General features: G+C 56.4%; 2 protein-coding genes across 13 annotated transcripts; one reads left to right on the top strand and one right to left on the bottom strand.

The window, feature by feature from the left end:
• Window positions 1-64: 64 nt before the first annotated feature.
• On the bottom strand, window positions 65-17,133 carry TECR (trans-2,3-enoyl-CoA reductase). The gene is made up of 13 exons (XM_037818109.1): window positions 17,002-17,133; window positions 2,690-2,740; window positions 2,285-2,336; window positions 1,948-1,992; window positions 1,749-1,852; window positions 1,556-1,671; window positions 1,363-1,468; window positions 1,205-1,277; window positions 1,082-1,125; window positions 940-997; window positions 756-844; window positions 400-445; window positions 65-315 (listed from the first exon to the last, which is right to left on the bottom strand). Exons 1-13 carry the CDS (start codon window positions 17,014-17,016, stop codon window positions 188-190), a joined length of 927 nt encoding a protein of 308 aa, XP_037674037.1. The 5' UTR covers window positions 17,017-17,133; the 3' UTR covers window positions 65-187.
• Window positions 2,418-19,966, top strand: LOC119520331 (collagen alpha-1(IX) chain-like). Of its 12 annotated transcripts, none has more exons than XM_037818112.1 (5): window positions 2,418-3,656; window positions 3,872-3,966; window positions 4,288-4,433; window positions 9,250-9,319; window positions 13,555-13,694. In XM_037818112.1, exons 1-5 carry the CDS (start codon window positions 3,585-3,587, stop codon window positions 13,598-13,600), a joined length of 429 nt encoding a protein of 142 aa, XP_037674040.1. In that variant the 5' UTR covers window positions 2,418-3,584; the 3' UTR covers window positions 13,601-13,694. The 12 variants fall into 12 exon arrangements, with proteins under 12 accessions (XP_037674040.1, XP_037674039.1, XP_037674047.1 ...); XM_037818111.1 differs by having other exon boundaries at window positions 13,551-13,694; XM_037818119.1 differs by having other exon boundaries at window positions 3,867-3,966.
• Window positions 19,967-20,282: the final 316 nt, after the last annotated feature.

Raw genomic sequence — 20,282 nt, 5'->3', positions numbered from 1 at the left:
CATCTGTGTCTGACTGCCCTGTCGGAACCCCCAAACCCCCAAAGCAGCACACAGAGCCAGGGTCCACCTGGATGGGGAGAGCAGGTTTTATTGCCTGGGCTGGGAAGCTGTGGCCCCTTCCTCCCCCAGAACGACACTGAGATCGAGGGCCTGGCACAGGCCTGGCCCAGGACCCCAGGCAGGGGACTCAGAGCAGGAAGGGGATGATGGGTGAGCGCAGAGGGGGGTAGTCACGGAACTCTTTCAGGTAGCTGCGGTGCTTGCCTTTGGCCCAGATGGTCATCTGGGTGAAGCCCACCAGGGAGAAGAGGGCCACTGCGGGCAGAGCAGGGGGGGGTCAGGATTGTGGGCGCAGGGCAGCCCAGGGGGGTCACAGCTGTGGGGGGACCGTGGGCTCACCTGGGAGGCACTGCGTCATGATGGCAAAGCCGATCCAGGAGCCCACCTGTGGGCGGGGGGAGGTGAGGTGGGCAGAGCTGGGCGGTTTGTCTACCCCCTGCCCAGGAGAGCCAGCTACCTTCCCCCAACCCTGGCAGAGGAGGGTGATGGGAACCAAAACTAATGGCAGAGAGGCCACGCTGAGCTCCAGGGGAAGAGGCCCCTCACACCTCCTGACACCCAGAGAAGCCGCCTGTCTCCCGGTCTCCAGGGCTTGCGGCTCAAACTGGGGCAGCAGCGCCGGGCCAGGCACCAGCAGCCGTGGACAGACAGACCCTCCCTCCACCAGGGACCCCATGCCCAGGGCAGCCCCTCACCTCATAGGTGTAGTTGGGGCAGGACACCAGCAGGAAGAGCCAGGTGAAGGGGTTCTTGGTGGGGTACGGGATCTTCCTGGCCTTGGACCCTGGTGGGCAGGATTGGGGGAGGGTGAGGCTATGCCAGGCCCCCCTGACTGCCACCAGCACCCATCCCCCCAACCCCGGGCGGGCAGGCACTCACCCGCGGGGCGCAGGTTCCGCAGAGCCATGTGGATGGAGAAGTTGCCCAGCTGGCAGATCTGTGAGGGACGAGTCAGGCCAAAGCCCCCCGCCCCGTCACCCCTTCACCCATTCCTGCTCATCATCCCTGCCCTGCCTCTTACCACAAAGATGGCCAGCGCCAGCTTAACCTGCTGAGCTCCGTAAGCTGCAGAGAAAATGGGAGGCCCCTGAGAGGAGAGCCCGCCGGAGAGGGTCCCCGGGCGAGCCGGGCGGGCGCCACTTACTGGGAGGCGTGTAGAGCGGGTGGTTGATGTAATAGGCCATCCAAGCGGCGAAGCCCCAGTAGTACGTACAGTTCTGGAAAGGAGCGGGGCAGACGGATGGGGGTGGCCGGCGCCGGTGTGGGCAGGGGGCGCCCCGCGGGGAGAGGGGGGGCGCTCACCTTGAAGATGTTTCGCAGCGGCATGGTGCCGTGGGAGAAGCGGTGCACGAAGAGCGTCTCCAGCAGGCGCTTGACGTAGTGGAATGAGTGGCAGATGCAGGCGAGGCTGCGGGGCGGGGAGCGGGCTCAGCGGGGCTCTCCCGCCCCGCCCCGCCTCTCCCCCCCACACCCCACCCGGCCCGGCTCCACTCACTGCACCACCGTGTGCCGACTGGACGTGAAGTCGTACTTGCGGCCGTAGATGAAGGGCACGCGGAAATAGAAGAGCAGGTAGATGAAAAGGGGCCCCGCGTACTCGGTCAGGAAGACCTGGGGGAGGGGCGGGGGGCAAAGTCAGGTCCCGCACCCGGGCTGATCGCAACGAGGGGGGCGGGAGCGGGGCTCACCGTCACCCAGCTGATCTGGGCCCCGAGGTCCCGGAAGTAGAGCGTGGCGGTGGTCCCCACGGGCAGCTTCTGCAGGACATCCTCATCCTTCAGGGACTTGCCCTCTGCAGGGAAGCCGGCGGGGGAGCTCAGCGCCGCCCGGGACCCCCCTCTCCCCTCCCCCATCCCACCTCCCTGGGCCCAGGCGCCGCCTACTCACTGGGGTCCAGGCGGAGAGACTGGCGGGCGGGGTACCACTGCGGGTCTGCGGGGAGAGCATGTGCCGTCACGCCCCCAGCCCCACCCGCGCGCCCTCCCCGGTGCGTGGGATCGGGGTCCCCGCCGCCCCACGCCGTCCTCCCGCCGGGCCTGGCCAAGATCTCTGGGCCTGCGCAGCCCCAGGTGGCCCCAGGGCACGAGCGCAGCGCAGCGCGCGGCGGAGGCGGGAGCGCGCCCTTCCCCGCGCCCAGCAAGGGCGTTCCCGCGGCGGCCACACGGGGGCGCCGGCCCGCAGCCCCCCGGGGAGCGCCCACCGCGAGGCCCGGCCCTGGACTTACGGGACTTGGTGAAAAGGTTCTTGATCTCGGCAATGGTGGCGTGGGGCTCCACCTGGAGGAAGCACAGGCCGTGGGGACATGGGGGGCGGGGGGGAGCGACCTGGGCAGCTGCTAGTCGGAGGGGCTGGGGAGGGGAGGGGTCCAGGTCCCTCTCCACGTGGTCAGGGGTCCTGCCAAAGCGTGGGGACCGCGGGGCGGGGTCTCCACGCTTAACCCTGGGTAGCCCGTGTGTCCCCGCCCAGCAGGGGGAGGTCTGAGCAGGGGACGCTGGGCCTCGCTCCCCTCCACCCCCACCCGCAGGTCCCCGCAGAGAAGGCCCCCAGTCCCATCCAGACGCCCCCGGGAAGGTCCCCGCCTCGGTCCAGGCGCGCCGTGGCCCGGCACAGCAGCCGGCCGCGGCCCTACCTTATCCAGGAAGCACAGCTTCTCCCGCGTCTTTGCGTCCAGAATCTCCACCTCAAAGAAGAGAACAGCCTTCTTAGGCCTCTTGGCTGTCTTGGGGGGCGCGGGTCGGGGGAGGCTGTTGAGGCCCAGGAGGAGTCCCGGGCTGGCCTCTCGGGCCACCACGTTCATGTCCATGCCGCCCGCGGCCGCCCGCTCTGCTCTGCGCCCCCGTGGCCTGTGGCCCCAGCTGCCGGCCCGTCCGCCCCCACCGCAGACCTCCCCACTCGAAGCGGCTGGAGCCCGGGGCCCGCGGCCCGGGGCCTGATCAAATTCTGCCGCGGAGCTGGAAAGACGCCCGCGCCGCTCCTGGCGCAGCCCACTTCCCTGCCAGCTGTAACCCGAGTGGCACCACCACTGCCCAGCTAAATATAAAACCATCCCGACTGAGCCCCTCTCCGGAGCCAGGCCACACACCTCCTCTGTGGGGTCCCTGGGGAGACCCCAGAGCTGGGTCACCCTCAGTCAGCAGCTTTGGAGACTGCCCGGCTGCCCAACAGTCCCAGGGACAGTGAGAGGCCCGGAGTCATGCAGGGGGGTGCTGCCCAGCCCCCATACCAGGGCCGGGGTTGAGAGGGAAAGGCTGCGGAGCTCACTGGGCTGGGAGAAATCCCAGCTATTCTGAGAATGCGCGAGAGCTCCTGCGTTTCCCCGCCGAGCCGCGAGACACCCTGGATCAGCATCCCTGTGCTGAGCCGTGAGACACCCTGGATTAGCATCCCCGTGCGTTAGTGCTTCCAGGGAGGCGACAGATTCCGCAGTGACTGGTGCAGAGCTGCACTCTCCACTCGGTGCGGAAAGGGGTCAGAGACAAGTTTCAGGCCACCGCCCGCCCCCCACCCCCTCCCAGCCAGGGGCCATGGAGGGCACCCCCAGCCACTCGCCTGGAGCCAGGGGAGACAGACGGACTGCATCAGAGCCTCCCCCAAAGGTAGGGGCTCCCCTCACATGCCCGCCGACACACACACACATGCACACAGGTGCACAGAAATCCACGCCAACATGGCAGACATGCATGCACACACACTTGCACACACACATGACCACATGTGGGTGACCACGTGGAGCCCAGGAGGAGCTGGTGCCTCTGGGCCCACGTCCTCTCCGAGCCCCACTCGGGATTTATAACTGCCCCTGTCAGGACAGGCCTGGGTCTGGATTCTGGCTGCCCACGGCCAGCGGGTCACTCTGGCATGGGGCCTGTCTGCCCATCGGGACCTCGGCGCTGACACAGAAGCAGGGTGAGGCTGAGCTGGCACACAGAGGGCCAGAAAGGGGGAACAGTGGGCCCCCCAAAAGGACTTGTGGGAGAGGGCAAGGGAGCACTCGGAAGGTGCCGGAAAGGGCTGGGAGCGCGTGGGCAGCCGCCCACGGCTACAGGTGTATTAATAGTTGCTGACAGAGGCCCTGGGAGCTGTGGGGCCCGCGGGACAGCGGCACAGCCACGGGGAGGAGGCCTCGGAGTTCCTGCCGAGCCACTCACCAGCTTAAAATACAACGGGCCCCTCTCCCTGCCGGGCAGCTGCCGGGGGGCAGGGGGTGAAATCCTACCCTTTCCCCAGCCTGGGCAGCAGACCAGGCCCCGGGACGGAAGGAAGGAGGGGAAGGTGCAGACAGACAGACGGCCGTCGAGGGCCCGGCCGCCTGGGAAGGGAGACGGCGGCTTGCAGAGGAAAGGGGTGCCTGCCGCCCCACTGGCCACCGAGAGGTAAGCCCACCGCGGCAGGGACTTTCCTGGCAGAAGCAGCTGCTCCTTTCCCACTTCCTGCCCCAAATCCCCGGACCCAGCAGCCATCTACTCCCAGAGAGATTCAAGGCCCTGGGGGGTACCCAGGACCTCTCAGTGCTATGTTTGCAATTTCCTGGGAAGCTCAAATTATTTCAGACTTCAAAGTTAAAAAAAAAAAAAAAAAAAACAGGGCCGGGGGGCAGCAGCAGGTTCCCCACCCCCTTGGAGACCCCGAGCCCATTTAGGGCGCCTCGTCCCTATGCCTCCTGCCCCCACTCATCCCTTTGCACCCCTCCTCGTGCCCTGGGCTGAGCTCTCCGCCCACCCCGAAGGCCTGAGCCTGGGTGGGGGCAGGTGGCTGCAGAGAAGGGGTCCAGGCAGGACCCCTGAGCACCGAGGGAGCTGGCCAAGGACCCTGGAAGCCCACCAGCCTCCTACAAGCAGGCGGCGGCTCAGGGCCAGTCCTGGGGGGGAGCAGTGGGTTCCCGAGGGGAGCTGGGACAGCCCTCCTGCCTGTGAGCAGCCTCGGGTGGTGAGCGCGCCCTCCAGTGGGTAGGACAACGGCGGCCTGGGAGAGCCCAGGGCCAGCTCGGGGTGCTGGCTGCAGGCAGGGAGTGGGGCCCTGCGGCCACAACGGACAATGCATGGGCAGGGGACAAGGACGCGGGGCAGGCGCCCTGGCCGGGGCTGCAGAAGCATGGCTCGGCGTTGACAGTCCCACAAGCCGGGGAGGAATGCTCACCCGGAGGCCCGGGATTCCGGGACCCGGCCAAAAGCAACTCGTGGTAGCATGAGGCCAGGGCACGGCCAGGGTGGGCTGTGGGGCCAGGCTGTGGCGGCACCCAGGGCAGTGACTGGCCAGTACTCCCCCGCCCCGTCTGCGTGATGATAAAGGGGTCACCGACAGGGCAGAGCAGGGAGCGGCAGAGAGGGGCTCCCACTTTCCGAGCACGGGGTCTAGGTTCCGGGCCAACACTGCTGCCCAGAGCTGCTGGGGGGGCAAAGCCCCCTGCACCGTCCGGGAGACAGAAGAACAGAGTTGCAGGGCGGTCATGCCGCGGGGAGCGCGGGGCCTTTGCACAGGCCGTTCCCGCTGCCTGGAACAGTCTTCCCCAGACGCCACGGGACCCACCCCTGGGCCCTCCGATTCGTCTCCGTGGGGCCTTCCCTGGCTGCCAGTTTAAAAGAGCGACCCCCAAACCCTGGTTCCACTGGCGCATCAACTGCGGAGGGCAGGCCCTGTCTGTTCTGTTCTCTGCCCTTCTCTCGGCTTCTAGAACAGGCCCGCGAGCCGCTGTGCTCCACAAACATCCGGGGAGGGCAGGAGGTGCCTGCACTGGCCCCCAAGGTGACAAGGGTTGGAGCCCAAAGTCCCCTCCACACTGCTGCCCTTGGCAGGGTCAAGGCGGAGGCAGCCACAGGGCTGCCCACAGGGGCCTCCCCTGGCCCTGGTGGGGGCAGGGTGATCCGTCCCCCAAAGTCCACAGACATGCCAGCTAGTCCCCCCAGGGGAAAGGTTCAGCCACCCAGGCCCAGGGGATCCACGAGAGCTGGGCTGTCCTCCTTCACAAGCCCCCCCAACGTGGATGGGAGACGTGCCGGTGGGTTCCCCCGAGCTCATCCATGCTCCCCAGGCCCTGCGGTCAAAAGGACTCACCCGTCTCCTGGCTGTACGATCCTGCACACGTCACCCCTGTCTCTGAGCCTGCAAACATCTCACCTCCAGTGGGCTGCCCCCCGCCTGGCTCCCCAGAGTCACCGTAAGAGGCGAGAGAACAACTAGCACAGGGACTTCCTGCCTGTAGAGAAGCCCAGTCACCGCAGAGCCCCAAGAAGGACCGATCTACAGGACCCCAAGGTCGGCGGGGGGGCGGGAACCAAGCCGGAGCCAGGACAAGATGCCTGCCCACGCAGGGGGAGCTGCGATGGCCCGGCGCTGTGTCCGCCCTGCCAGCACCCCACCTCCAGCCTTCATGGGACGGGTGCGAAGTGTGTGCTGGGGGTGGGCTGAGGGCAGACAACTGTGGCACAGGCTGTCACCCATGCTTTGGAGAAAAAGAAAAAGGAGGAGAGGGGGGTCGGTAGCAGCAGGGGGTTAAACAGAGTGGTCAGGGGAGGCCTCCCCAAGAAAGAACATCTGAGCAAAAGACCAGAGCAAACAAGGCAACGAGCCACGCCCAGATTCGGGGTGGGGGGCATTGCACCATTTCAGACAGAGGCACCAGCCAGTGCCAAGGCCCCAAGGCGGGAACACGCCGGGGGGTTCCGTGAACCAGGGAGGAGGCCCGAGCCGCTGGAACGGGGAGAGCGGGAGAAGAGGGCAGGGAGGTGAGGGGGCAGACCGTGCAGGCCTGATGGGCCGCAGGGAGGACTTGGGCTTTTGTTCCTAGTGAGGTGGGAGCTGTGGAAGGTTCTGGGGGGAGGAGGGACGGGGCCTGACTCAGGTGCTCACAGGCGCCCTCTGGCAGCTGTGGGGGGAACAGACTGTGGGGTGAGAACGGGACTGGGAGACCCGTGTGGATGCAAATCCGCTGGTGCAGGTGGGAGGTGATGGGGCCATGACTAGATGGGGGGGTGAACAGTAGGTGAGAAGTCGGGGGGTGGGCAGGGTTCTGGACATACGTGAAGGGAGAGCCCCAGGACCTGCTGGCAGCTTGGCTGTGGGGCTTAGGGGATGGGTGCCGAGTTGGGGGCAGCAGGAGGCTTTGGGACATATGACCAGGCCCGGGGCCCTGAAGCTCTACGGAGCCAGGGGCCTGGGGAGGTTCCTCTTGGGCCTCGGTTTCCCCATCCTGACACGCACAACTGGACTGACTCTTCTGGGGCCCTCCTGGCTGCAGAGTCCCCAGCTCAAGGCCTCATGGTCTCCTCACCGGGTCGGACTTGCCAGGCGCCTCTGCAGCCTCCTGGGCCTAGGGAGGGCCTGCCTGGGTTCCGGAACACCCTCCCCAGCTCCCCTAAAGCGTTGGAACCACCTATGCTTTCCACCTGGGGACCAGGGCTGCCATGGCTTCCCAGGCACCTCCCTTTCACCCCACAGCAACCCAAAGAGACAGGAGGCCGAGGTGGGGGGCACCCGGCAGGCCTAAAACACTTGCGCCTCTAAAGGGTGTGCCCATTCCAGGTGAGGCCAACCTACCCCCAACCCCCACCCTGACCTCTGGGGCCTGCACCCCGAGTCAGCACCAGGCGCACTCAGATCCCCCCAGGAAGCCCCCATGCAAGGGAAGTGAGCCCCCGGGGTGGGCAACAGCTCTTCCCAAGGCCAGAGCACGAGTTCCTGGGAGCCCCAAGAGGCCTAGCTGGGGATGCAAACCCTGTTTGGGGCAGCCCAGGACCCAGGCCAAGACGCACAAGACCCCAGAAGCCACTCCCAGCCCCCGCTGGCCCCCATGCAAGCCCGAGGGCTGCCCACGCTCCCCGCGGAGCGGGCAGGTGGCCGCCACCGAGCCCTGGGGAGGCAGCCTGGCCCGACCGTGCCTGCTGGGAGCCAAGCAGCCCTGGCCGCTCACCCACCCCCACGCACAGGGGTCCATGGCCTGGTCCCCGTGGAGCTCCCTTTCTCTTCCACTTCCCAGAAATACTGAGTCACGCTCCTCATGCCAGGCCAGCTGAAAAGACCTTGGTGGGGTCCGGCTGCCAGGAAGTGCATGCAGGCTGCACCTGCTGGGCCAGAAATACCTCCTTCCCCGTGGCCCGCTCGTGCCCTCATTTCTGCGCCAGGCTCCCTGACGTGCCCGACAGGAGCGAGCATCACCCTGGCTGGCACACGCAGCCACCAACACCCGGGACCCCCCGGCCCCTGCCCCTGTCCCTAAAGGTGAAGGACTGTGACCCTGTCATGCAGCTCAGAAAACCAAGGCCTGGAAATGGCGCAGGTGGCAGCCGGAGGGTGCCGCCTCCACTGGGAAGAGGAGGGCTGGTGGCCTTAAAACAGAAAAGGGAAAGAGACATGGGTCCCACGACCCGGATGGCCAGGCCAGGGGAGCCGGGGGGGGGGCGCTGGCCTCCCCCACTCTGTCCAGACAGGACGCCCCGGTGCGTTTTCCTGTGGCACCTGGACCCCGCAGGTCACCCGGGCCTGCCCTGGGCTTCTCCATCTGGCAGTTGGGACTGTCCCCGGGCGGCCCCAAGGCACAGGCTCACCCAGCAGGGAAGGTCCTGGTGGTGCAGCGGCCAGTGCTGCGGGGTGGATGGCAGCCTGCTGATCACCCCGAGGCCTGGCCGCCCCCCACCCTCAACACATGCACCAGCGCGATGGGACCCAAGGCTTTCAAATGCCCCCAGGGGACTCTGATGGAAATGCCACCCCTTCTTGAGCTGGCCACCTCCCAGAGACCCCTACCCGTGGGATGAAGCCCAAAACCCTCATGGCGCTGGCCTGGCCACCCCCACCCCACCTTTGCACCCACCATGCCCCGGGCCCCTTCCACCTCCCCTGCCTCCCTGAGAACTGTGCTGTGCGCCTGCCTCCACCATCCGGCTCCACACCCCTGCTGACCGCTGGACTGGCACCGTTACCCAGTTTAGACACCAGGAGGCCACCGCTCGGGGAGCACAAGTGACTGACCCAAGGACGGAGCTATAAGCATGTGGGGAGAGGGCGGGACCCCTGCCTGCTGCTCCCCAGCAGGACGCCCTCGGACGCGGCCATCCAGGGCCACTCTTTCCCTGACACTCACTTTCACCTCCCCAGACCCAGACCCCTGGAGGGTGGGCCCAGATCTGCACCCCTGCAGCCCCAACCAGGCCACAGTCAGTGACTGCACCTGTGTCTCTCTCCCATCTCGGGCAGGAGGCTGGACGGGATCCATGAGCTCAACAGACGCGCTGCACAGGAGAGGAGGGCAAGGAGGCACCCACAGGTCAGTCCCACCCACGGGAGCCCTCCGCACACAGCATGGCAGGTGCACCATGAACTGCTGCCTTCACAGCCACCCACACCCTCCTGCAGATCAGGGAACTGAGGCTCAGCTGCCCACGCGGTAAAGACAGACCGAGCGCCCCCACTATAGACCTGGCCCTGTTCTGGGCTCTGGGGCTCCAGCCTCAGCAGCAGAAATGCAAATCCTTTCCCGCGGGGAGCTGGCATTCTAGCAGGGAACCGGTGATAAAGCAGTTATGCCAAGTACGTCCGAAGGTGACGTGTGCTGTGGAGAAACGGGAAGGGGGAGCAGTGAAGGAAGGAGCTGCTGAGATATCTGGGTGCGCACACCAGGCAAAGGAACAGCCCTGGGGTAGCAGCACGCTTGGTGTGCTCAAGGAGGCCTGTGTCCCTGGAGGGCGTGAGTGAGGGGAAACTGGGGGAAGACGAGGGCATGGAGGTGAGCCGGCAGGTCGCGGAGGGCCTTGTGGGCCACAGGGAGGACTTGGGCTTTTACTCTGGGTGAAGTGGGAGCCATGGAGGGTTCTGGGCAGAGGAGGGACGTGACCTGACTTGGGTTCCAAAAAGCTCCCTCCGGACTGCAGGGGAATAAGAGTGGAAGCAGGGAGCCCAGTAAGAGACTGTAACCATAATTCTATTGCAATCATGATGGCTTAGACCAGGGTTCAGCAAACTGCAGGCTTAGGGCCAACTCTGTTCTGCCACCTGTTTCTGTACAGTCCCTAAGCCAAGAATGGTTATCACTTTTTTAAATGGTTAGGAAAATAAATCAAAAGACGACGAATGTTTCATGACTCGAGAATTGTATGAAACTCAAACTTCAGTGCCCAGCAGTAAAGCTTTACTGGAGCACAGCCCTCCTCCTTGGCAGACGTCATGTCCACGACGGCCATCGTGCTGCCACAGCACCGCGGACAAGTGACCACAGGGACCTCGGGCCCAGAAAGCCGAACGTGCTGACTAGGCTGCCGGCCCCTGGCCTAGAGCTGGTGGTGGAATGACAGTGACAAGAAATGGTTAGTCCCAGATGGGTCGCTGAAAGCTGAGCTATGGACTTGCAGGCTTTATTCAGATGTGAGAGGACGGGCACAGACGGAATTCAGGTGCTGGAAAGATGCAGGTTTGGGAGGAAAGATTTGGAACTCAGGGTTGGCTCCATTAAGTTCGAAATACCCAAACATCCTGATTATAGCTACTCCTCCCAAGAAAACTGGGAGCCCCAGCCCCGGGACCCTCTCTGTTCACCCAGCTTCCTGATGCACAGTGAAGTCCTGGAGCAAGTGTGAACCCCACACCACACCATCCCAACTCAGCAGGGCCCCCGAAGGCAGGCGAGGTTCCCAGCAGGCCCCAAGATGATGTGGCCCAGCTACGGCCAGGGTGCCCTGACCACGTGCAAAGGGACGGAAGAATCCGGAAGGGCCCAGAAAGCGGCACTGAGCCCTGAAGCCCGTCCGGGGCAGTTTGTGAATAGCCAGTTGGCACTGCTCACATTTACAGAGCCAGGTTCGAGCAGCGATAGGCCTGCGAGCTGCTGAGCGTTCTTCATCCCTCGGCTAGTGGGTAGGCTGGGAAGTGCCTGGGGCCCCTCTCTAGCTCATCAGCTGACCGGGGATGGGGGGGCCCCTCTTCTCCCACAGCCCACTCGAAAACCACAGGGAGCAGCTAGAGCTGCACACTTCCAGGCACAAGTATGTGCGAGTTAGAGCGAGGGACCCCCCCAGGAAGTTAAAAATAAACCACCCTCTGAAAGTTCATCTCTGAGGTAAAACCAACAGAAAAGAGGCTTTCACAAAAAAAAAAAAAAAGAAAGAAAAAAAAAAAGCATTTCCCGAAATGCTTTTCCAACCCCAAAAGCATTTTGGGGAGGCCTGTACGTGAAGAGATCAGCAGCCCCCACCTCAGAACACAGTGCTCCCCAATTTAACAGGAAAGGGTCAGAGAGACTTAAGTATCGAAACGGGGACCCCAAGCCCAGAAAAACCCAAATGACTGCTCCCCTTCTGGATTAATCTAGGTGAAAAAAAAATACAGAAAACAGATGCAGACACTAGGATCCAACCTCCCAGGTTTAATAGATATTTAGGTTTTCTTCTATTTACTTCAGATACTTTTTTTTTCATATAAAACAAGGCAGCTCACTCTCTGCCGCTCTTTGCTTCTGAGAAGATGGCAGTGCAGCCGCCCAAGTCAAGTGCTGACTGTATGTTTGGGTAACAGTTGTTGATTACCCACTGCAGAAGTGCAGAAGCAGTTTCAGCAAACTTGTAACTGATCAAAATATTTCAGATAACTGGAGGACAGACAGTGCCACAAAATCCACTTACGAGATAGGAAACCCTCCTGATTATCGAGGGCAAAATTGCGTGATGAAGTATGATATTCCCAAGACTCATGTGGCCCGGCAGGTTACCAAAGAAGACTCAGCCACATCTGATCACATACTACGTATGGATGAAAGCAGTCTGAGAGATCTGAATAGAAAAGGTAGTGAAGGTAAAAACTGCAAAGCGAAAACTGAACTACTTGGGAGCTACGATCCACAAAAACAACTTATTATCGAGGATCCCTGTTATGGGAATGACTCTGATTTTGAGTCTGTGTACCAGCAGTGTGTTAAGTGCTGCAAAGCATTTTTGGAGAAATCACAGTCAAGTTGCATCCATTCATTGCTGAAGGCCAACAATGATTAACATCTTAACAGTGATGTTCTAGGTTTTTTAGTTAATCAGTGTGTTAAAAGTGTAATGCTTCATAGCTCACGGCCACAACTTTTTCTTTTCAATTGACTTATTGTTTTTCATCTTAAAAAATAATTGCAGATGGAAATCCATGTTGTGTTTGGCAGAAGAATTAATAAAAATCTTTGATTCAGACAGTTTATGGGGTATATTAAATATTCTTAAACAAACTGGACCGCTTATCTAGCCCCAACTACAAAAACAGTGGAACAAACAAAATAGTAGAACCACAAAATACTATGTTCTGTGTGTGTTTTGTAACAATCATTTCTTTCCAGAGTTTAACCTCAAGGTACTAACCCAGCAACGGCTAGCGTTCTAATATGCTTGATAAGTAATTAAAATATCACTTTCGGGCCCAAGTCAATATCTGAGTCCACTGAGACTTTTAAATAATCTACCTCTTTATTAAGTAGATATGTATAACTTGATGGATAGATGTCCTCTATTTACCTATAAAACTTCTCTTTTTACCCCAGGGTGTCTTACTGGATTAGAAATCCCTAGTCATAGAGCTTCATCATCTTGCTTAGAAGGATTCTGATTCACACATACTCAGAGTGCAAACCTGTATGTCACAAGGATAGGAAAGAAAATGATTTATGGTATGGAATAAAGCTTTAGCATTGTTCTAAATTTTTTTTCATGAGTCAGTTTTTTTGTTCCCATTTGGACCACCTTGCCTCTGAAAATTTATTTCTAGAAAGGACACTGTATGCTGTTTCATCTTATGCTCACTTTGACAAATGTGTCTGTTTTATATGCACAAATAAAACAAATGTCAAATATTACATATTGGGTTAAATGGGAAAAATAGTTTAAAAAGCTGGAAAAAGAGAATTCTGCTATGTTGAAGTTCTTAAATAATATGTTAAGTGTTCTTTTATCACTGTTACATTTATTGGAGAATATAGGTAATTTCTGTGTACTTTGAGATAACTAATTTCAAATTCCTTTGGATATATATCAGAAAAAGTTGTTTTCAAAATAAACTAGGGAGTATAAAAATATAATTTAAAAAAAAATAAAGACAGCTAAAGCCCCTCTGCCTCCCCTTTCTCTCCCTCTCCTTCCAGGCAACAGCTCCTCTGAATTACTATAAGATTCTTACACGTGCATGTTTCTGATCTCTTATTACAATTTTAGCCTTTTATGGCTAACCTCTCTGTGGACGTCCATAAGCAGGTCCACAGACGGCTCAATTGGTGCATTTTTTACAATTTATAGACTCATTTGCGCATTACTTTTTCCCTCCTCAGTATGTCTGGCAATAATTCATAAAGGACTGGGTAAACCAAACTAGATTTGTTTCATACGATGGAATTCGGTGCAGCAGTTTTAAAATGAATGAACCAGAGCTCCATGTAGCAACTCCCCTTTTATGCATAACCTCTGACATATTTCTAGCAGCTTCTTAATGATCTTTATCATCATTCTTTGTTTTCACAATTACATGGGCTCTGCTCCAAGGAAGAGTCAAATTAAAAAGGCTCCCACAGACCCGACTCCCAAGGGTGTAAATCTCCCTGGCAATGCAGAATATGACTCCCGGAGATGAATGTGGACCCGGCATCGTGGGACTGAGAGTATCTTCTTGACCAAAAGGGGGATGCAAAATGAGACAAAATAGTTTCAGTGGCTGAGAGATTTCAAATGGAGTCGAGAGGTCACTCTGGTGGACGTTCTTATGCACTATATACATAACACCTCTTAGGTTTTAATGTATTGGAATAGCTAGAAGTAAATACCTGAAACTACCAAACTCCAACCCAGCAGTCTGGACTCCTGAAGACAATTATATAATAATGTAGATTACAAGGGGTGACAGTGTGATTGTGAAGACCTTGTGGATCACACCCCCTTTATCTAGTGTATGGATGAGTAGAAAAATGGGGATAAAAACTAAAGGACAAATGGGGTGGGATGGGGGGATGATTTGGGTGTTCTTTTTTCACTGTTCTTTTTATTCTTGTTCTGGTTCTTTCTGAGGTTAGGAAAATGTTCAGACATAGATTGTGGTGATGAATGCATAACTATGTTATCATACTGTGGACAGTGGATTGTATACCATGGATGATTGTATGGTGTGCGAATGTATTTCAATAAAACTGAATTTAATAAAAAAAAAAAAAAAAGGGAAATCAGCATTAAAAAAAAAAAGGCTCCCACGGGTTAAGTAAGGTTCTTGTGTCACATTCGGTGAGTGGCAGAGCAGGGGGGATTCAGCCCCAGGTCCAAACCCCAAGCACCCATCTCATCATCACAGGCGAGTTTACTTCCTCCTGAATTTTTGCCTACCTACCCAGTTTTCTGGCTCCCAACAATTGCCTCTTGACCAGAACTCTTCTTCCAGAACTTTCCCATATTTATTCCTTGGGGGAAACTGAAGAAAGCCACTTGCTGGATGTTGACCTAGGATGATTTACAAGGTGGGCCCAAAAGAGCCACCCTCTTTGGTTAAGGGAAGACCTTAAATGAGGGCAGCAGGGACTCTGAGGGGGTGTGTCACTAGCTCTGTGTACCCCGCCATGGGGAGCGGGCAGTGACTTGGGCTCCAGGAGGCCGAGAGGGACTGATCACGGCTAAATTGCCACTCGAGAATTGACAGGCTCATTTACAACCTGCGAAGGCAGTTGTTCCACTTGCTACTGGGATCTCATCTGCAGAGAGTCTCAAATCAGCAATTAAAAAAAAAAAAAATTCCTGCTAGGCTGAGGATCTATCAGGATAACCAGCTGCCTTACCAACCTCACCGTGACCCCAAGACAATTCCAGGAACTGCTCCAGCTTGGTAAGGAGAGAGCTTCAGCAGAGGCCCCAGACATGACCCATCCCAGCTGCTTCATCTCAATTAAACCTTCAGGGATACTCTTGCCCCCGGATCACAGAAGCAAGACTGGCGGTGACATGAAACAGCGATCAAAAAGCAGCAACAAATCTCTCCACCAGCTAGATCTCTGCCTGATGTCACACCTTGACCCAGCGGTAACTCGGACAGGGAGAAAGTCTCTGCATCTCTGTGACACTGCTCCTCTAGCTAGTAAACTGGACTTCCTGATATAATCCAAAATCTCCATAAAAGTCTTTTGACAGGGGCTAACCTCTCTGTGGGCTGCAGGGTTGCCTGGAGGTGGTGGGCAATGGATTGAGTCCCAAATAGAAATACATTCTTTGATGTGGATAATTGAAACCTCTGCTAAATCGGAAGGAAAGCCTCTCTGCTATTTTTGTTGATCGGCAGCAAGTGCTTTGAGTAGAACTAATCTGCTGGCTGTGCAAGCGCAGCTCTGAGAGAAACCCCATTAACTACTGCCTTGGTGAGCACTTGGCAGATATTAGCAGAGAATGACACCAAAGAACATGGCAAAATATATATATATATATATATATATATATATATATATATATATTTTATTCTCCAGGGTCACTCTGAGCAGTGGGTTTGAAGCTCCCCCTTCCTTCTGGGATGAGAAAGGTCTGAATGAAGTACAGCATGTTCTGGAATCCAAGCCGTGGCCATCAGGCTGTTCTACAGCTTCTTTGCTTCACAGAGCCCACCCCCAGGGTTCTCAGACACCTTCTTTATTTGACTGCTGACTAACAAAGCTAAACTGACTTCATTTTGCAAAATTCTACATGGCTCATCAATCATGCATCTTTCAAACTAAACCTGGCCTTTCTTCTAGGGTTACAAGGAAGGTTTGAGAAGGAAATCTATATTACAAAGAACCTTATTCTAGAATCATAAAATTGAATGAGGCATGAGAGTTTATTTTTGATCCTACCTTCTTATCCTTGGTTCCCTGTCAAAAATGAGGATTTCTGGGTGAAAGGGTTCAAAGGAATCTGGGTAAATTACTAAAACAATAGTAATAATAATAAAGGGGGCGGAGAGAGAGAACGATATACAACTTGTCCAAGAAATCTCCCGACCTGCTAGTTTTCATGTGGGGACACACAGTATAAAAGAGTTTGGACCCATACGTCCTAAGTTGCTCCCTGTTTGCATTTACTACCTAGGGGGTGTTCTGCAAGTCACTTGCTATCGCTGAAACTGTTTCTTCATCTATAAAAATGGGAATAATAATAATATTCTAGTTACCTCCCAGATAACTGAAGGGAGGTAACAGAATCTCACTACCCCAAGAATAAGCACTTGATAAACTATCCTTATTCTTAACCTTTTCTTGAGCAAATGATAAATGACTTTTTATTTGCACTACTGTTATTAGTCTCAAAGAGTTTCACTTTTTTAGGATAAAGTTACTTAAAAGTCAGCAACGATTAAGTGCTCGTATTCTGTTGTCGACCCAGGTCGATATGCTCACCAGAAGACCTCGTTTTGAGAGAAAAGAGATCGAGGTTAGGGGTCAGAAGACTCGGACTTCAAAAGTGGCTGTGGGCGTGGGATTTCCCCTCGATGCCAGGCAGATGTTGGCTAAGACCTCTTAGGCTGCCAGGAAGTTAGACCAGCTTTGCAGCTCGGCTGCAGCCAGCCCCGGAACGCCTCGTGCGGGGCGAGGGAAGGGGTTCAAAGGTCGTGCCGACTGCAAAGCCCCCTGGTGAAGCCCGAGGCGGAGGCAATGGGGCAAGGTTTGTGCAAGATGCGCCCATCTAGGATGGGAGGCAGGAGTCCCGCACCCTCGCTCCTCCCATGCCGGAACCTGCAACCCAGGCCCTGCAGGGACCCCAAGAAGGAGCACCCCCAACGCAGCCTGGTTGCAGAATTGTAACTACTACCCCCGCGCATGCGCACCGCGACTTACGAGCGGCCCAGGGTCGCAGCGCGCGCCCACCGCGCCTGCGCCGTCCGGCTCGACCCCTCGGAGCGCAGGAGTCGAATGGGAGGTCCCGCGTTCCCCCGAAGAAGAAACAGAGAAGGGGTGTCCGGGAGGCCGGCCCCTGCATCCTCGCTTCTTACCTCATAGTGCTTCATGGCTCCCTCACACGGCGGCCGATGCGGCTGCTGCTGCGGCCCCTGCGGCCTCCCTGCGCGCGACACGGAGTAGGTAGCCTCACGCACTCGCGGCCGCCGCGCGAGACTAACCGCGGTTCCCCGCCGGCCAATCAGCGCGCGGGGTGCCCGCCTTCGTCCCCGCCCTGTGGGGCGGGTCCGGGCGAGGGCCGGCCTCTCGCGCCACGGAGATAGCCAATCGGCACGCGGGACCCGCCGAGCGAGGGCGCGAGTCGGGAAAGACAAGGTTCGGCCACCCACCAATCAAAAGAGGGCCTCCGCGCCGCGCGCCCCCTTGGCCGCGTCGCCTTGGAAACCAAGGGACGCGACGGTTGTGGAAAGGCGGGAGGCGGGAGCAAGAAGTTGAGTGACAGGGAGGGCAGCGTCCACATGGCCAGCGGCGCGGTTGGGCGAATTCCGAGGTGGGCGGCCTCCGGGGGTCCCGGGGGCAGCGGGGGAGGGTTGGGGGACAGGGGCGTGGACAAGGGTGCCTGGAGGGCGAGTCCTCAACGGCGGGGGGTACCCTGACATGGATGGAGGGAGGGAAGGAAAGAGGAGATTGAGGAAGGGGTGGTGAAGGGTCTCCTGGAACGCCCACTAACCAGCAAACTAATCCCCAGGCCTATTCGGGGAATATCGTCACCTCCCTTTTCAATGCAAGCCCCCGCCACCACCTTCCTCAGCCCTTTGGGCAGGGGGCCCACATTTGTCTCCACCTGCTGAAATCTGAGGGTCCAAATGGAGATGTGCTGTGAATGCAAAGCACATGCCAGATTGCCAAGACTTAGATAACAAGGAGAATATGTAACTTTTTAATGACTTTTTATGTTGATAACATGTGGAAATGCCATTTTGGATACGCTAAAAGATATTGATTTCCCCTGTTTCTTTTAGTTTTTTTAATGCACCTACTAGAACATTTAAAATCACAGGCATGTCTGAGACACCTGAAATTCGGTGCTAGAGCACGACAGATATGAATGTCAGTATTAGTGCATACAGCAACTGTTCAAAAAAAGCTGAAAAAGAGCCCAGGCTTCAATTAGTGATATGAATAAAGCAGATCTGGTTAAGACTAGGGCAAACCCGGCCAAAGGGTAAAGGTTGAAACTGACTGTGTTTTAAAACTTCAACTTCCATGTGAGACTGAGGAAAGAGATGTCTATTTGGTGCAGGATCTATATTTTCTGAACAGCATAACACTACAGTCAGTTTGTTCAAACACCACGATTGCATGGAGCTTTGAATAGGAAGTGAGATATGGTGGGTTGGTATAGGTTAGAGTGAAATAGTGACACATCCCAAAGTAATTTGGGCAGAGAATAAAAAATATATTTACGGTCGTCCCCACCCCCCCTGCCCCAAGGAGCTGGGGGAAGGTGCAGAAGTGTTGGACTTCCTCACAAACATTGGGACTGGCAGTTTGATGTGCCAAGCCCTCTATCATGGGACTTGCCCTTGTGGGGCTCGTTACTGCAAAGGAGAGGCTAAACTTGCATATAATTGTGCCTAAGAGTCTCCCCCTGAGTACCTCTTTGTTGCTCAGATGTGGCCTCTCTCTCTCTCTAACTGATCCACCTCGGCAGGTGAACTCACTGCCCTCCCCACTATGTGGGACCCGACTCCCAGGGGTGTAAATCCCCCTGGCAACGCAGGATATGACTCCCGGGGATAAATCTGGACCCAGATTGAGAATATCTTCTTGACCAAAAGGGGGACACAAAGTAAGAAAAAATACTTTCAGTGGCTGAGAGATTTCAAGTGGAGTCGAGAGGTCACTCTGGTGGACATTCTTATGCACTATATAGATAACACCTCTTAGGTTTTAATGTATTGGAATAGCTAGAAGTAAATACCTGAAACTACCAAACTCCAACCCAGTAGTTTGAACTCCTGAAGACGATTGTATAATAATGTATATTACAAGGAGTGACAGTGTGATTGTGAAGGCCTTGTGGATCACACTCCCTTTGTCTAGTGTGTGGATGGATGGGTAGAAAAGTGGGGACAAAAACTAAATGACAAATTGGGTGGGATGGGGGGGATGGTTTGGGTGTTCTTTTTTTACTTTTATTTTTTATTCTTATTCTGATTCTTTCTGATGTAAGGAAAATGTTCAGAAATAGATTGTGGTGATGAATGCATAACTATATGATCGTACTGTGAACAGTTGATTGTGTACAGATGCTGTGTGAATCTATTTCAATAAAACTGAATGTAAAAAAAAATGCAATATCACATCTCAGTGTTAAAATGAAGATGTTTTAAATAAATTGCATTTGTTAATCAAAAAAAAAATCACAGGCATGAATCATACTCAGGACTTATGGTTGGGCCTGGCACACTCACACACACACACACACGCACACACACACCACACCTGCACACAAACGCTGACGCTCTCAGTACAGGTTGAGGAACAGGCAGCAGTGGCACCGTCCCTCACCTTCTCTCCTTTCTCCTTATTCCAGACTCTGCCCCTGAGCCTCGGAACAGACCCCCTCTGTTCACAGTAGCCTTCGTCAACAGTTGAACCCTTCTGGGATTCACCGGCGAGGTGAGGAGTTCTCAAACGTAGGTCACTGATTCACGCACGGAGCAGGGCGGGGAGAAGGTGAGTCAGCGCTTGACACTGAGTCATCCCGGTTCCGCTCTGGAAACTCTGGAAGCCCAGTAAGTAGCCTTTGGGGACCCCCATCTCCGATAAACACAGCCGAGGCCTGCATGCGGACTTTGGAAACCCAGATAGGAGTTCACTGTGGTTATCTGAGCAAAACAGATGGAAACATTAAGGTGTTTGCTAACTGTGCTTTCAAAGGCACGGATCTTTTTCTGTTGGCAGTTTGGCGGCACGTGGTATCTCGGGGGGCCCTTGGCATCCAGACAGGTCTCACTCTCTGCCCTCCCGAGGGAGCGGGACGTGGTTATTCACTCAGAGGCAGCAAGTTGGACCAAGTTGAGTTACTTGAGGTCTCTAGTTGTGAGTGGCCAGTGGGGTGGGGGGTTGAGCCTCCAAATTCTAGCCCCGTTTTGGTACTTTGCCAGTTCAGCTGATTTCTGCATCCTCGATGTGGTCTGAGTAGTGAGCCTTCTGTATGACTCAGTTCCAGCCAAGTAAGGCCTTCTGGCGTCATTTTTGGAGAGATTCCCCACGTATTCCTATGGACTCGGATCATCCTGGAATTTCCCTGTTGAGGCTGCTTTTATGAGCCCCACCTTCAGGATTCAGGAAGGGAGAGTAGAATTCC

The sequence above is a fragment of the Choloepus didactylus genome, chromosome 25 (genome assembly GCF_015220235.1).
Source record: "Choloepus didactylus isolate mChoDid1 chromosome 25, mChoDid1.pri, whole genome shotgun sequence".
In the NCBI taxonomy this organism is placed as follows: Eukaryota; Metazoa; Chordata; class Mammalia; order Pilosa; family Megalonychidae; genus Choloepus; species Choloepus didactylus.
The sequence above is the reverse complement of the archived record's forward strand: the minus strand, read 5'-3'. Positions and strand labels throughout refer to the sequence as shown.